At 39.0% G+C, this 16,963-nt stretch overlaps 1 protein-coding gene across 8 annotated transcripts in view; it reads right to left on the bottom strand.

Annotated features, from left to right (window-relative positions):
• Nucleotides 1–16,963, bottom strand: part of ULK4 (unc-51 like kinase 4) — a 589,354-nt gene that overhangs the window by 459,223 nt on the left and 113,168 nt on the right. For all 8 annotated transcript variants that reach the window (XM_002923807.4, XM_034662175.1, XM_034662178.1 and 5 more), the window contains one exon: nt 11,485–11,646. In XM_002923807.4, coding sequence (XP_002923853.2) covers nt 11,485–11,646 — 162 coding nt within the window. The remainder of the gene's footprint in view (nt 1–11,484; nt 11,647–16,963) is intronic.

Genomic DNA, 16,963 nt, shown 5'->3' with positions numbered 1-16,963 from the left:
AAAAAAAAGAAGAAGAAGAAGAAGAAGAAGACATCCAGATGGCCAACAGCCACATGAAAAGATGCTGAACATCACTCATGATCAGGGAAATGCAAATCAAAACCACAGTGAGATATCACCTCACTCCTGTCAGATGGCTAAAGTCAAAAACACAAGAAACAACAAGTGTTGGAGAGGATGTGGAGAAAAAAGAACCCTCATGCACTGTTGGTGGGAATGCACACTGGTGCAGCCACTGTGGAAAACAGTATGGAGGTGCCTCAGAAAGTTAAAAATAGAGCTACCTTATGATTCAGTAATCATACCACTGGGTATTTACCTAAAGAATAAAAAAACACTAATTCAAAGGGATACATGCACCTTTAGTTGGCTGCAGTATTATCTACTATAGCCAAATTATGGGGGCAGCCCAAGTGTCCCCTGACTGATGAATGGATAAAGAAGATGTGGTATGTATATATACACATATATCCAATGGAATATCATTCAGCCATCCAAAAGAATGAAATGTTGCCATTTTGAAACAACATGAATGGAGCGAAAGTGTACTATGCCAAGTGAAATAGGTCAGAGAAAAACAAATACCATATGATTTTACTCATATGTGGAATTTAAGAAACAAAACAAATAAAGAAAAAAAGAGACACAAAAAAGACCCTTAACTGTAGAGAACTGATGGTTACCAGAGGGGAGGTGGGGGGTGATGGGTGAAATAGGTGAAGGGGATTACTCATGATGAGCACTGAGTAATGTATAGAATTGTTGAATCACTCTCTTGGACACCTGAAACTAATACAACACCGAATGTTAACTGTATGTATACTGGAATTTTTAAAAATTTTTTTAAAAATTCTAGCCAGAGAGAAGAGAACAAGTGCTCACATGGAGCCATGGAGATGAAGAGCATGTTTTAAAAAGGGGAAGTTGGGGCGCCTGGGTGGCACAGCGGTTAAGCGTCTGCCTTCGGCTCAGGGCGTGATCCCGGAGTTGTGGGATCGAGCCCCACATCAGGCTCCTCTGCTATGAGCCTGCTTCTTCCTCTCCCACTCCCCCTGCTTGTGTTCCCTCTCTCGCTGGCTGTCTCTTATCTCTATCAAATAAATAAATAAAATCTTTAAAAAAATAAAAATAAAAATAAAATAAAAAGGGGAAGTTGATTCAACAAGAACACACTTCAGGTGTAGGAGGAAAAGCAGAGAGTAGGAAAGTAGGCTGGAGCCACAGCTGGCATACCAAACTAGGACTTTTGAATTTTATGTCATAAGCAATGGGAAGACCTCAAAAGTTTTTAAGCAAAATAAAACAAACAAATAAGGGATGGTCCTATTATGTGCATATATGGGAGACTACAAAGAAAGCCAGAAATAGTTTACAAAAACATTCATTATAATTAATGTCCTATAACCTCCTTCTTCTGATTTATATTTAACAGATCTATAACCTTGATCAATAATGAAAAGATCAAATAAAAGATGAATTGTTAGGGGCCCCTGGGTGGCCTGGCCCAGTCAGTCAAGTGTCAGACTCTTGATTTTGGCTCAGGTTATAATCTCAGGGTCATGAGATCAAGCCCTCCATTGGGCTCCACACTCAGCACAAGTCTCTTTAAGATTCTCTCTCCCTTTCCTTCTGCCCCTCCCCCCCACCTCCCTGGTGCACACGTGTGCTCTCTCGCCCTCTTAAAAAAAAAAAAAAAAGATGAACTGTAAAGAAAGAAGGCAGGAAAAGATAAAGATTTCAAAAAATATTTTCATCTTCTTTAAAATCTCAGGAAAAGGGACACCTGGGTGGCTCCATAAGTTAAGCATCTACCTCTGGCTCAGGTCATGATCCCAGGGTCCTGGGATCAAGTCCTGTATCAGGCTCCTTGCTCAGTGGGGAGCCTGCTTTCTCCCTCTGCCTGCTGTTCCCCCCTCTTGTATGCTCTCTCCCTCTCCCTCTCTCTCTGACAAATAAAATCTTTAAAAAAAAAAAAAGAATTTTTAAAAATTAAAATAAAATATTAGGGGAAAAAAATTAATTTTTTCTATCTCCAAAAATGAACTTCCTTTAAAAGTTATTCCTATTGATAAAATAAGGAAAACAAGCGCTAATTGGTATAAACTCAATCTTCCACCAAAATGAACAGTTCAAAGTAAATATATTTACTTAATGCTAAACCTTAGTTCCAATCCTTATGAAAATACTAATGTGACATTATAACCAGAAAGGAAAAGATAATACAACCAGCAACAATGAAAATCTGGAAGGACCCTCTCCAAGCTCTGTCTCCTGGGGGTGGGACTGAGAGGTGAGAGGTAGAGAAAAGACAAGGGAAGTCTTCACCCTTTTATATATGTCCTCTTCAAAGTTTTCAAATAAATGCATACTATTTTATAGTAATTCTTAAATTACATTCTGATGCCATGACTCTATTAGACATTTTTTATAATTAGATGGAAATATTTAAGGAAAGTTTAAATTATTTTTTAAGATTTTATTTATTTATATGAGAGAGAGAGAATCTCAAGCAGACTCTGTGCTGAGTGCAGAGCCCAGCATGGGGCCCAATCCCATGACCCTGAGATCATGACCTGAGCCAAAAATCAAGAGTCAGACGCTTAACCAACTGAGCCACCCAGGTGCCCCAGGCAAGTTAACATTATTACTAATGTATATGTTTACTACCATATCTGAAATTACTGAATAAACAAACACAATGAAACCTGAGCAAAGCAAAGCACTAAGTATATACTCTTCTGCCAAAACAAAGAGTATCCCTTTCCTCATGGAAATGATTATCATATGGGATGCATAATCTTGTCTCAATAATCATGATAAATGAAAACAGGATCTCAAAGAGCTATCTGTACCCCCATGCTCACTGCAGCATTATTCACAATAGCCAAGATATGGAAACAACTTAAGTGTCTGTCAATGGACAAATGGATAAAGAAGATGTAGTGTATATGTAACATATATACACAACAGAATATTATTCAGCTGCAAGAGAAAAGGAAATCCTGCCACGTGCAACAACATGGATCAACCTTCAAGGCATTATGCTAAGTGAGATAAGACAGAGAATGAAAGACGGATACTGTATGATATCTAAATACTAATATGTGGAATCCAAAAAAGCTGAGCTTATAGAAACAGAGACTGGAATGGTGGTTCCCAGAGGCTGGCAGGGTGGGGAAGATTGGGAGATGTTGGGCAAAGACTACAAACTTTTATAGTGAATAAGTTCTAGGCATCTAATGTACAGCATGGTGATTATAGTTAATGTAATACTGCAGTACGTATTTGAAAGTTGTTAAGAGAATAAATTGTAAATGTCCTCACCACAAAAAAGAAATGGCAACTATGTGATACGATACAGAGGTTAGCTAACACTATCATTTGGTAATCATTTTGCAATAGGTCCATGTATCAAATTAACACATGGTACATCTTAAACTTACACAATGTTATGTCAATGATATCTCAATAAAGCTAGAAAACGTAACAATAATCATTGACTCTATTTCAAACATATGCCAGGGATCTGTACTCATTTACAGATAGCCGTAGCAAAATGAAATTATGGGGGGAAATAACTCTATTTTGTACACTTTTCAAATCATATTTCGGTCTCTCCTCTTCCTTCCATGGGAGTTACAGATGGTTAAGGTATACGTGATGGCTTAGAAACCATGAGAGTAGCGTTCTTCAAGTCTAAAGCCCAAATTGTATATGTTTCAGTAGAAAAGTAGCAACTAATATCTGAAAATAGGAGTATGAAAAATGAATTCACTAAAAACAAAGCTAGCTCTGATTCTAGAATGTGAAAGTTTTTTAAGCTCATTTATAACGGATCTAAGAAAACTGCCGTGTATGAAATCATAACAGATTTCATTATTTTAATCCAAGAATTAAAAAAAAAAAAAAGAATAACCAGCATTTTAAACAGAGTCCCTAAACATCGTGCTATACTCAATTTTAAGAGTTCTCCCAACAGTGGCCTCAAGACACTATTACTGGCATTTTAACAATTGTTGGGGCAGCTCTCACAGCAAAACTGACTTTCTACAAATATAAAATCCCTACCTGATCATAATGGGGAGAATTCTTGATAAAAGATTTGTTCAGACTACTTCTAAATGTGTTCAAACCAATGTGAGGGCAACTAGAATGTCTCATCTTCAGAATGCTACTCAGAAGCGTAACAGACTTTCCATCTTAAAAAGCTCATGCAGAAAATAACCTTTAACCCACTACTTCTGGATATCAAACACAGTTGAGAGCTTCATGGAGGCTCAAGAGTACATTAGTGCTTGTATTCTGAATCAAAGAAATCAAATCTCAAGTCTGATCTCCAGTGAACTGGTTTTGAAATATTTACTTATTAAAATAGAGCTTGAGACTACATTTTAAAACTGGGAAAAACACCTCCCATCTAAAAGTCACTTCAAAATTTGCTTCAAAAAGAACATTGTGTTACCTCCAGAATTCCTGACATTCTATATAATAAAAGCAATTTCCAAGAAATAGACTAAGTCAAAAGTGGAGGACGCATATTAGAAACATGGACAGAATCACCATGGAATAAAAACTTTCAAAACCATTTCTATTTTGTCTTTTGAATGGTTTTTTCATGTCCTATCAAAATTACCTTGGGAGCTTTTCTAAACTGCACACGCTCTCATCAGACTCCTGAGAGATCTCAAAAGATACATCAGAATTGGGGCAGGTGGTATGTAAAGTGGAGGGAGCAGTCAATGTTGCTGGAAAAGCTCCCTGCCAACCTCAGTGAGAACCACTACATTGCAAAATTCTTCACTTTTTATCCTCTTCATCTCAGCCCACCAGTAGTGATGTTTACCGCACTTATCATCCTCATTGGAGCCATCTTACTCCATCTAACTCTATAGCTTTCTCTGGTCCCACTAGGGTTCACAGAGGTTCCCTGTAATCCTAATAATTCTAGTAATCTTTTATCCATCCACTATATTTCCTAAGTCAGATCCACTCCACCCAACAACCAATCCCTAAGCCATGGAGTCATTCCTGAGAGGGAAGGACAAATTCACCATCTTTCACTCCGCGCAAGGCCCGTATTTTCCAAGAGCTTCAAGGACCAGGTTCTCCCACTTCAGCAGGTATTAGAATCAGCTGGAGGCTTGTTAACATGCAGATTACTGAGCCTCTCCCTCCTAGAGATTCCTATACAGCAGGTCAAGGGCCAAAAACCTGGATTTCTAACAAGATCCCAGGTGATGTTGGTGCTGCTGGGCTGGGGACCATACTGGTACAGGAGAATCTATAGGACCAAGAGATGACCAGGAAAATCAGTGGCAGAAACAGCAGACACAGACTGTTACAAACAGAACAAGGAGCAGGTCAGTGCCCTAGCACCGAACACCTCTCTTCTCCAGCCAGAGCTCAGGCGTTCATCTGGTTAACAGAGACCTGCCAAGCACCCATCATGTGTGCTCAGGAAGGGAACAGGAGGAAAACGGCTCCTACCTTGTGGAACTGACACTAAGAGGGAAAACCCTGCTTCCATACTTTGCATAAACAGAGCTGTGGTCATTGCTATGAGCAAAAATACAAAGAGATTTGAGGGGCCAGGGGATGTCCTACCAGAGGAGGTGACATTTAAGCTTATACCTGAACCATGAAGACTCGGCTGTGTGGAAAGAGCATCCAGGCACAGGGAACAGGACTTTCACCTGAGGCAGAGAAGTGTTTGCAAATTCTAGGAAACGTCAGAACAAAGTGTGGTTGAAGCACAGAGAGTAAGACAATGAGCTTTAGGAGATGTGACAAAAAAGGGAGGCAGGAGCCAAACCATCTGAGATCCTGAAGGCTGTGAAAAGAATTCTCATCTTTAACAGCAAATGGGTACATTAACCTCCAGCACACATTCCTGAGAGAATTTGGAAAAAGAAAAGAAAAAGGAAGTTCAGCTCTGTAAGGCATGCTGGGGAGGAAGCTATTGTCATTACCTGCTAGGAATTTGCATGAAGTGTCTTCAGAATGCATATTTTGTTTCTGTCACCTCAATCTTTAATAAATCCTCATGTAAACCTGTTTACAATTTTCTTAAGATTACATTAGAATAACTTTATTTTAGGACCCCCCAACAATGATCTCATAATTTCATATAATAAAATATATGTAATATATTTATATTTCATATAATAAAAGTGATCACCCCACTTTTATTATTAGCAGGACCTTTGTGACCTATTTTTGTCAACCCAGTAAATGTTATTAAATATCTACTCATGATGCCCCCCCCATTCATGATGTGGGACAGAAGGATCCCTCCCTCTCAGTCTTTGCAGGAAAAATCCTAACTTATAATGAAAGACCTGGCTTCAAACAGATAGATAAAAAAAAAAAAAAAAATACAGTCCTGGCTTTACAGGAGTATATAATCAATATAATTTAATTATAACAAGCTAACACAACTAATTTACTAAGCAAAATGTGTTAACTGCTTTAAATAATAAATATAATTGTCCTGAAAGCGAAAACTTCACCGATTCTTTTTTTTTTTAATGATTTTTTATTATATTATGTTAGTCACCATACAGTACATCCCCGGTTTCCGATGTAAAGTTCGATGATTCATTAGTTGCGTATAACAACCTCACCGATTCTTAACCTCTACCTGGTACTTTGCATAACATCGTACCAATCCTTTAAGAAAAATGGTAAAAAGCTGTTGAAAAGTTTCAGCAGAGAAGTGAGAAGAGACATGATTTTAGGAAGTGCACTCTGTGTGGAGAATGTCAGTGGGGCAAACTGGCCATGGGAAGACCAGTGAGGAGGCCACAGGAGTGATCCAGGGGAGAGACGGTGGGGCCTGGACTATGGCGGTAGCAACTACAGCAGCAGAGAGAGGTAGACGGACGAGAGAGAGACTCAGGAATGAGCTTCCTGGGACAGTTTAAGTACCTGAATGTGAACAGTGAGGTGGGAGGGGTTAAGAGAAGGGAAAGTATGAAAAAGAACACTTGACCCTTCATTTTCTTTAATCCATCTCCTCTCACCTTCCCCTCCCAAGGTCAACATGTCAGCGCCTGAGGAAAGGGGGCAGTGAGGGGGAGGTGGAACCGAGCACAAGTGGTCAAGGAAGCGGGTGGCAATGGCAAGTGAGACAGAGGATGACACAGTGGAGGTGGCCTGAGTAGATGGAGTCTGTTACACAGAAGTAAATTCACTAACTGAACAAATCAGTACAGATACTGAGAATAACAGGAACCAGGTTTGTCTCCGTCTGAGAAGGGACTTACAAACATGGGAGGTGGGACGGCTAGAGAGGATCTTAAGGTATTGGATTAAAATTGGAAGTACCAATATGAATGCACGAGTTTTGTTCCAAATATGTATAACGATATGTATACAAGAAATTATAAATGTATGTGTATGGATGGATATTTTTTTCTAACTTTGATTATCAAGAAGGCCTAGAAACAATGACACCCCAGAGCAATAAACACAAAGAGCACCCAAATCTTGGCTTCTAAATACCAAAGGTTCCCCAAAGAAATGATTGATTCCAGAGCTGGCAGAGAAAAAGTACAAATTAACCCAGAACATCATGTGGTGTCAGAAAATAACGAAGTACTCAAACAATGATAGAAATAGGTCCACATGGCACTGGAGGAGAATAATGCTAAGTGAAATAAGTCAAGCAGAGAAAGACAATTATCATATGGTTTCTCTCATCTATGGAACATAAGAACTAGGAAGATCGGTAGAAGAAAGGGATAAAGAAAGGGAGGGGTAATCAGAAGGGGGAATGAACCATGAGAGACTGTGGACTCTGAGAAACAAACTGAGGGCTTCAGAGGGGAGGGGGTGGGGGAATGGGAGACTGGTGATGGGTAGTAAGGAGGGCACGTATTGCATGGTGCACTGGGTGTTATACGCAACTAATGAATCATCGAACTTTACATCAAAAACCAGGGATGTACTGTATGGTGACTAACATAATAACAAAAATATTATTATAAAAAAAAAAGAAAGAAAGAAATAGGTCCACAGAACACAGAAGCCAGCTTGAAGGGATCACACTGGCCACATCTAGGATGCCTTCAGCATCCCCACAAATAATAATAGTGGTAGTAGTAGCACACTATGATCCACGGCATAAAGTAGTTATTCATCAAAATAATGACATAAATACACACATACACGTGGGAGAAGGGAAAGAGCTTTCTTACAATAGAATATACCAACCAATACCAAAGGCCTGTTTTTCCACAGCTCATGAGGTTTTGGGGACGCCTGGGTGGCTCAGTCAGTTAAGTGTCTGCCTTCGGCTCAGGTCACAATCTTGGGGTCCTGAGACCAAGCCCTGTGTCAAGCTGCCTGCTCAGAGGGCAGCCTGTTTCTCCCTCTGCCCTTCACCGCACACACCTCGCCCTCCCATCTGCTCAGGCTTTCTCTCTCTCAAATAAATAAAATCTGAAAGAGAGAAAGGAGAGAGAGAGAGAGAGAGAGAGAGAGAGAGAGAGAGAGAAAGAAAGAAAGAAAGAGAAAGGAAAGAAAGAAAGAAAGAAAGAAAGAAAGAAAGAAAGAAAGAAAGAGAGATGAAGGGAGAGAGGGAGAGAGGGAGGGATGAAGGAAGGAAGGAAAAACAAACGAGGGGCATCCAGGTGGCTATCAGTTAAGCATCTGCCTTTGGCTCAGGTCATGATCTCAGGATCCTGGGATCAAGCCCCATATCAGGATCCCAGCTCAGCGGGGAGTCTGCTTCTCCCCCTCCACCCTGACCCTAATGCATGCTCTCACTTTCTGTCTCTGTCTCAAATAAATAAAAATCTTAAAAAAAAAAAAAAGAATGGTTTTTACATTTTTAAAGGGGCTATAGAAAACAAAACAGAAAGGATATGCAACAGAGACTACATGTGGCCTACCAAGCCCCAATTGCTCATTATCTGGCCCTTTATAGAGATCATTTGCCAACCTCTGCTAGAGAAGGAATGACAAACACAGATGATCCTCCTATGGCTCCCGTCACAGACCGATCACAGGCAGGAGTCGTCAGTGGTGCTAAGGAGGTTTCCTGTGGAAGCACCAGACAGACCCAGGTCGAGCCTCCCTCTACAAAATGAAAGCCCTATATTCTTTAAAATTGTAAAGGACATGAAGTACACAGGAAGACTGACGAACTGTTTCATATTGGAGGAGACTAAAGAAATAGGAAAACAATACAGAACACGTGATACTGAATAGGATCCTGGAGCAAAGAAAGGAGAGAGACTTTCTGGAGACAGCAGGCAAGATTTCAGCGAAAAATTAATAATTCAGATGAATGCTAAGAACAAAATATAAGAACCCCAAGATGAAAGGGTGAAGCTTAATTTGTCAGGTGAAGGAAGGGCTAGAAGGTACACAACTTTGGTGGGAACTGGAAAAAACTTTGCCAAGGAAAGAAACCATGCTTGAGCATAAAGATGAAAATAACATAAACTCAATTAAAGCAAGACAGATTTTTTTAAAGGCCCAGGATGAAAATAGATGTTCTTTTTAAAATTTTTTATTTAATTAACATATATTGTATTATTAGTTTCAGAGGTAGAATTTAGCGATTCATCAGTTGCATACAACACCCAGTGCTCATTCCATCAAGTGCCCTCTCCCCAATGCCCATTACCCATCCCCCACCCACCTTCCCTCCAGCAACCCTCAGTTTGTTCCCTATAGTTAAGAGTCTGATGGTTTGCTTCCCTGTTTTCATCTTATTTTATTTTTCTTTCCCTTCCTCTATGTTCATCTGTTTTGTTTCTTAAAGTCCACATATGAGTGAAATCATATGCTATTTGTCTTTCTCTGACGTATTTCACTCAGCATAATACCCTCTAGTTCCATCCACGTAGTTGCAAATGGCAAGACTTCATTCTTTTTGATGGCTGAGTAATATTCCACTGTATATAGAGATGTGGTATAAAATGGATGTTCTAAGATAGGATTCCAAGATGTCTTGAGAAAGTTCACTGGTATACCTCGTAACTCTGATAGTCTCTCTGTAATTACTAATAATGTAATTAGGGTTTTTTTTTCTGTCATTTTGAAATCATGTGGCTCCCGAAGCTATTTGTGTGTGTGTGTGTGTCTGCGTGTGTGAGAGAGAGAGAGAGACAGAGACAGATGTTTCATATCCTTTGCTTAATGATATTCAGCAAGCAGAATGGTTAACACTTGATCTTCAACACCACATAGATAAATTTAAGAACTGGAAAATATCCATAAATATTCCCAAGATTTAGCAACATGAAAGTCAGTGGAGATCTTAGCAAGATCAGCTTCAGTGGCATTTTAGGACAGATACTACACTGGGTTAAAGAAGAAACGAGCCAGAAAGGAGTAACAGTTTGTGCCAATGACTCTTTAAAGAAGTATGGCTGTGATAGGGGATGTGCAGCCCAGAGACTCTAATATATTTGCATGTGTGCTTTTCCTTTTTTAATGGGGTAAAGAATACCTGAATGCTGACTAGAAGGATCTAGTAGAGAAGAGGGTTAAAGATTCAGGACAGAGCAAAAATAACTATTTGAGTGAGATTCCCAAAAAGGGAACAGGAAGAAGATGGGAAGAAACATGGAGAGGTTTATCCCTGCCAGGAGAAGGGATAGTTCATCAACTCTAAAGGAGGGAAAGACAGGAGGGGGGGGGATGTAAACAGGTCTTCAGACATGGTAGGCATACACTGGCATAATTCCCATAGGAGGTCTCCATTTTTCTCTGAGAAGTACGGGGGAAAGTCACTTACTGAGGATGGAGGAGGAAAATGTGGGCTGGAAGTCTAAGGAAAGAGAATAAGGGACGAAAGAGAGAAGTGCAAGAAGGAGCAGGGGAGAGAGACAGCAAGGCTGCATTACAATGTTGAGAGTCCAGATGAGACCAGTGATCAAAAAGAGTATTTTAATAAATCATATGAGCAAGGGTTGTATTTGTTCAACAGACTATTAAATTGATACAACCATGTTAACACCTCTTCATACATAATTATCTTTTACACCAAGTCACTATAGCCATGTGAGCAAAGTAGTAGACAGGAAATCAAAATACAAAAGCTGCAAAACCACAGATGCCTGAACATTAACATGAAATCGCTTCATAATTAATTCATAAATGTATTTAGCATAAAATCTGAAAGAGGGAGCTAACAGGAAAAGTCAAAGAACACTAAACATAAACCAAACCAAATGCTGTACCCCATCCATGAGCACAGCGTTCCATTATCACATCGCTTCCCAATCATTTCTGAAACCATATGTTATGGTCCCACAAGGTCCTACTGCAATTTCCCCACAGTCCCAAGGTTCTCCAGCCCCAGGTTTGAAAATTTTGCTTTAAGAAAAAATTATTGTTCTCACCAACTATATTAGTCTGAGATTTCTGTGTCCTACTTCTCCAATGAAATTTACTCTACTTCCACCATAGTTCTTCAAGCTTGGTGTTTAAATATACCCACAAAGATCCCCAAAAGATGCTCCATCTTACCGATATTGCTGTGATCCTGAGAGAATCAACAGTGGAATGTTTGAATAGGTACCATAAGACGGGTCCAATTTCCCCTGTAATAAAGCCCTGGGCCTGAGCAGAAAAGGTAGTGCAGACATTTTCAATAATCTTTGCTGCCATGTGATTCACAACACGTTCTTCCTAGAGAAGGAGAGAAGAGTAAAAGGGAGTTATTTAATAGGAGAAATACATACATGCAATTTCTTCATAATTAGTGCAAATAAAGGCCTGATACCAAGAGTATATCATCTGCCCCTGCATGCATTAGGTAACCGGAGGTGTGATCATTCTTTCAGGCTATTATGAAATTATGACAATTTAATCCCTAAATCAATTTAATCTTTTAATCACTAAAACTTAGCATAACATAATTTTAAGCTATTTTAATAAAAATAAGAAGACAGACTCTGGAAAACAGTATGGCGGTTCCACAAAAAGTTAAAAATATAACTATGTGGGGCACCTGGGTGGCTCAGTTGGTTAAGCATCTGCCTTCCGCTCAGGCTGTGACCTCAGAGTCCTGGGATCGAGCTCCGAATCAGGCTCCCTGCTCAGCAGGGAGTCTGTTTCTCCCTCTGTCCTTCCTCCACTCCCCCACCCCAACTCATTCTCTCTCTGTCTCTCTCTCTCAAATAAATAAAATCTTTTAAAAAAATTAGAATTACTCTACAATCCAGCAATTGCACTACTAGGTATTTACCCAAAGGATACAAAAATACTCATTTGAAGGGACAAATGCACCCCATGTTGAGAGCAGCATTATCTTAATAGACAAATTATGGAAAGAGCCCAATGTTCATCAACTGATGAGTGCAATGAGATGTGGTACACACATACACACGCACATACACACAAACACACACAAACACAATGGGATATCACTCAGCCATCAAAAAGAATGAAATCTTGCCATTTGCAATGACCTGTATTATGCTAAGCAAAATAAGTCAGAGAAAGACAAATACCCTATGATTTGACTCATGTGGAATTTAAGAAATGAAACAGAAGAACATGGAGGGGAAAAGAGAGGCAAACCTAAAACAGACTCTTAACTATAGAGAACAAACTGAGGGATACTAGAGGTGAGTTGGGAGGCAATGGGTTACATGGATCTTGGGTATTAAGGAGGGCACTTGTTGTGATGGGTACTAGGTGTTGTATGTAAGTGATGAATCATTAAATTCTATACCTGAAACTAATATTACACTGTGTGTTAACTGGAATTTATATAAAAACTTGTAAAAGAGAAAAATAAATTTTTAAAAATTTAAAGGCTGAAATAATCTGAAAAATATGTAATATGAGCATAACATAAAAATGGAAGATAATTTTAAAATCAAAAGGAGCAAGCAGAACAGTCCTCGGGAATCACTCAGGGCTGGGAATAATTAGCATACCAGTCAGCCAAAAACCACCTAAAATACAAGGCAATGTTCCAAGGAAGGTATTGCCTCAGCTGTGTGACCAAATGAACACTAGACTGAAGGCTGTTCTGGATTGTCCAAACAATGCTTAAAAGCTAGCCTCAAAAAGAATCAAACTGTTTACACATAACTTAAAGGAGTCCAATAAAATGCACAAAAGTACTTAAAGGAATATTTTAAAAAAACCTAAAAAAAATTTATGAATTTTTTAAAAAAAATTTTTAAGTAGGCTCCACGCCCAATGTGGACTTGAACTTATGATCCTCAGATCAAGAGTTGCATGCTCCTCCTACTGAGCCACCCAGGCACACCCAAAATAAAATTTAAAAAAAATTTTTTAAAGAATACAAAAACTCCAGCACTTAACAACATAAAAAGCACAATGGCTGGCATCCATTTAATATTGCCACACATGCAAAGAAGCAGAAAAAAATGACTAAGAAGAAAATTCAGTCACATATGATGGATTTAGGAAAAAATATATTAAAATGGCTATTATCAATATTGTGTATACACTAAGAAGGAAGAAGAAAGCATATGCATGATAAAAAGTGAAATAGAAAATATAAAAATAGCCCAAGTCAAAAAGGCTAGACATTACAGAGTCTTTTATGAAAAATATACTGAGTTGGATTAACAGATTAGATTCTGGGGATTTAATGATTACTGAACTTTAAGACATAGCAATCAGCAACAAAAATTATCCAAAATAAACACAGAAAGAAGGTTGGGGGAAAAAATGGAACAGAACATCAGTGAATTATAAGGCAATTTCAAACAATCTGATGTATGCACAATGATATCCCAAAGGTGGCAGAAGAGGGGTGGAAGGTTGAAATATTGGCTGAAAACTTTTAAATTCATAAAAACTAGTAATTCTCAATTTAAGAAATTCAATGAACCTCAAATGGGAAGGAACCAAGCAAAAAAAAAAAAAATCATACCAAAGTACATCATAATCAAACTGCTAAAAACCAGTACTAAAGATAAGATTTAAAAGCCTAGAGTAAAAAGACACATTATGTAAAGGGGAACAAAGATAAGGATGACAGGAAACTTCTCATCAGAAACAATGCAAGCCAGAATATAGTGAAGCAGTATCTTTAAAGTATCAAAAGGAAAAAAAATAAAAATAAAAAGACCAGTAAATATCAACCTACAAATGTATATCCAACAACACCACCTTTCAAAAACAAAGATAAAGGTGGGGAAAATAGAGAGAGGTTTGTTTCGGGTACAATCTTTCAACTATAAAATAAATAAGGTCTGAGGATCTAATGTAAAACATTGTGACTATAGCTGATAACACTGAATTGTACAACTGAAATTTATTGAAGAGTAGAATATGAATGCTCTCAGCCAAAGAAGAGGAGAGAGGTAAATGTGTGAGGTGACTGATGTTCTAATTAACTCAACAAGGGAATCCTTTCACAATGTTTATACACATACACACACACACACACACACACACACACACACACACACCAAATTATCCATAATTATCTAACTGAGGGTTTCAGAGGGGATAGGGGTGGAGGGATAGGTTAGCCCAGTGATGGGTATTAAGGAGGGCACATATTGCATGGAGCACTGGGTGTTATATGCAAACAATGAATCATGGAACATTACATCAAAAACAAATGATGTACTGTTTGGTGGCTAACATAACATAATAAAAAAATACTTTAAGTATCTTACAATTTTGTCAATCATACCTCAATAAAACTGAAAAACAAAACAGAATAGGGGTGCCTGGGTGGCTCAGTGGTTAAGCATCTGCCTTCGGCTCAGGTCATGATCCTGGGGTCCTGGAATCCAGCCCCACATCGGACTCCCTGCTCAGCGGGGAATCTGCTTCTCCTTCTCCCTCTGCCCCTCCTCCCCTACTCATGTGCTCTCTCTAATAAATAAAGTCTTAAAAAAAAAAACAGAACAAAAAACATGTAGAAGTAAAATGTATAACAATAATAGGAAGGGAGTACTAGATGTATTCTGGTGTAATGGTCTCATATAGGGTTCTTATATAGTATATATAAATTTGTGTATCATTATATACAATAAGTTCTGGAGTAAGGTTCTTATACGAAGTTCTTATATATTATATATGAATCTATATATGAAGGTCAACTGTGATAAGATAGAGATGTATGCTGTAGAAAAATGAATAATAAGCCAATAAAGGAAATAAAATGGAATCACTTAAAAGTCAATTTCAAAAGAAGGCAGGAAAAGAAAAAAGGAAACAAAATAATGAGTGGACAAATAGAGCAAAAATGATAGATTTAAACCTAACTATTTCAACAATTACACTAAATATAAAAGTCTAAACATACTAATTAAAAGCTAGAAATTCTCAAATTAGAGTTTTTAAAAAAACAAGAATCACATATAGGCTATCTGCAAGAAACCCCCTTAATAAACAAATTCACACATTAAAAGTAAAAGAATAGAAAATATATATCATGCTAATGTGAATCAAAAGAAAGCCAGGGTGGCTATTCTACTTCAGGAAAGTAGATTCCAGACCAAAAAGTATCTCCAGGGATAAAGGTTATTTCACAAAAATAAGAGTCATTCAACAAGAGGATATAACAATTCTAACTATTTATGCCTCTTAACAAGAGAACTTCAAAATACCTGAAGCAAAACGATAAAATTGAGAAAACAAACAGACAAATCCACAATTTTAGCTTGGAAATTCAATACCTTTTCTCAATAACTGACACAACCCGCAGCCAGAAAGTCAGTAAGGATATAGAAAGATAATGCTATCAACCAACTTTGACACGGATAGAACATTCTACTCAACAAAAGTAAAATACGATGTCCTTTTCAAGATCACACAAAACATTACCATGTTAGACTATGTTCTGAACCATAAAACATCCCAGGAAACTCTATATTCACAAATTAATTTGAAATGAATCACAGATTTAAATGCAAAAGCTAAAACAAAAAAGCTTCTAGAAGAGATCATAAAAAATATCTTGGCTATTTTGTGGTAGGCAAAGCTTTCTTAGGGAAAAAAAAAGTACTAAGCATAAAAGAAAAAATTGGTAAAGTAACCCCTGTAAAAATTGTAAATTTCTGCTCATAAGGACACCGTTATGCCTCATAGTGTCTTAGACTGGGAGAAAACATTTGCAATACATACACACTAAATATCTGAGCAGTTTATATAAGTTATATATCAATTGAAATATTGAAAGCTACATTAAAAATTGTATGCAGAATATAATCCCATGTTTAACAAGAAAATATACATATGTAAATATACAAGTAAAGGAAAGACATAGAAAGAGATACAACACCTGTTAATACTGAGTATAGTAGGCATGAATTGTAGGGAGTAGGGTCTACTAATTCTACTTTGGACATTTTTACATTATTTGAATTGTTACAGTACACGTGTATTACTTTTTTGATCAAAAAATTATGTACTTTCGCTGAGTATCGAGGTACGAAGCGGGGAGCCGTGAAACCGCGCACAGATATCAGAAGCTAAACAGAAGGGGGAGGGAGGCCGTGTCAGGGCGCCGGGAAGAGGTAGCCACCTACAAGGGGGAGCGGACAGACCGCGGACCCGCACGCTTGAGACAGCAGACTGAGAAGGGAACTCCGGGAGCGCACGCAGGACGGCTGGCGGTTGGCGGGCCACCTGCACGGGGGAGCAGGCGGACTCGCGGACGGCACCCGCGAGACAGCAGACTTAGAACGCGAGCTCCAGGAGCGCGCGCGCAGGGCGGCTGGCGGGCCACCTGCACCAGGGAGCGGGCGGACCGCGGACCCGCACTCTGGAAACAGCAGACTGAGTCCGTGAGCCGGGAGCGTGCGCCACCAAGCATCTCACGGAGCTCCGGAGCTCCGGTGTGCTCACTGGATCGAGGCTGAGACCGGGAGCTCCGGGAGTGTCCGCGGGGCGGCTGGCGGCTGGNTGTCCGCGGGGCGGCTGGCGGCTGGAGGGCCACCTGCACGGGGGAGCAGGCGTACTCGCGGTCAGCACCCGTGAGACACCAGACTGAGACGGGGAGCTC

This window comes from Ailuropoda melanoleuca, chromosome 6, assembly GCF_002007445.2.
Source record: "Ailuropoda melanoleuca isolate Jingjing chromosome 6, ASM200744v2, whole genome shotgun sequence".
NCBI classification, from domain to species: Eukaryota; Metazoa; Chordata; class Mammalia; order Carnivora; family Ursidae; genus Ailuropoda; species Ailuropoda melanoleuca.
Note: the sequence above shows the minus strand (reverse complement) of the source record. Positions and strands in the feature narration are given on the sequence as shown.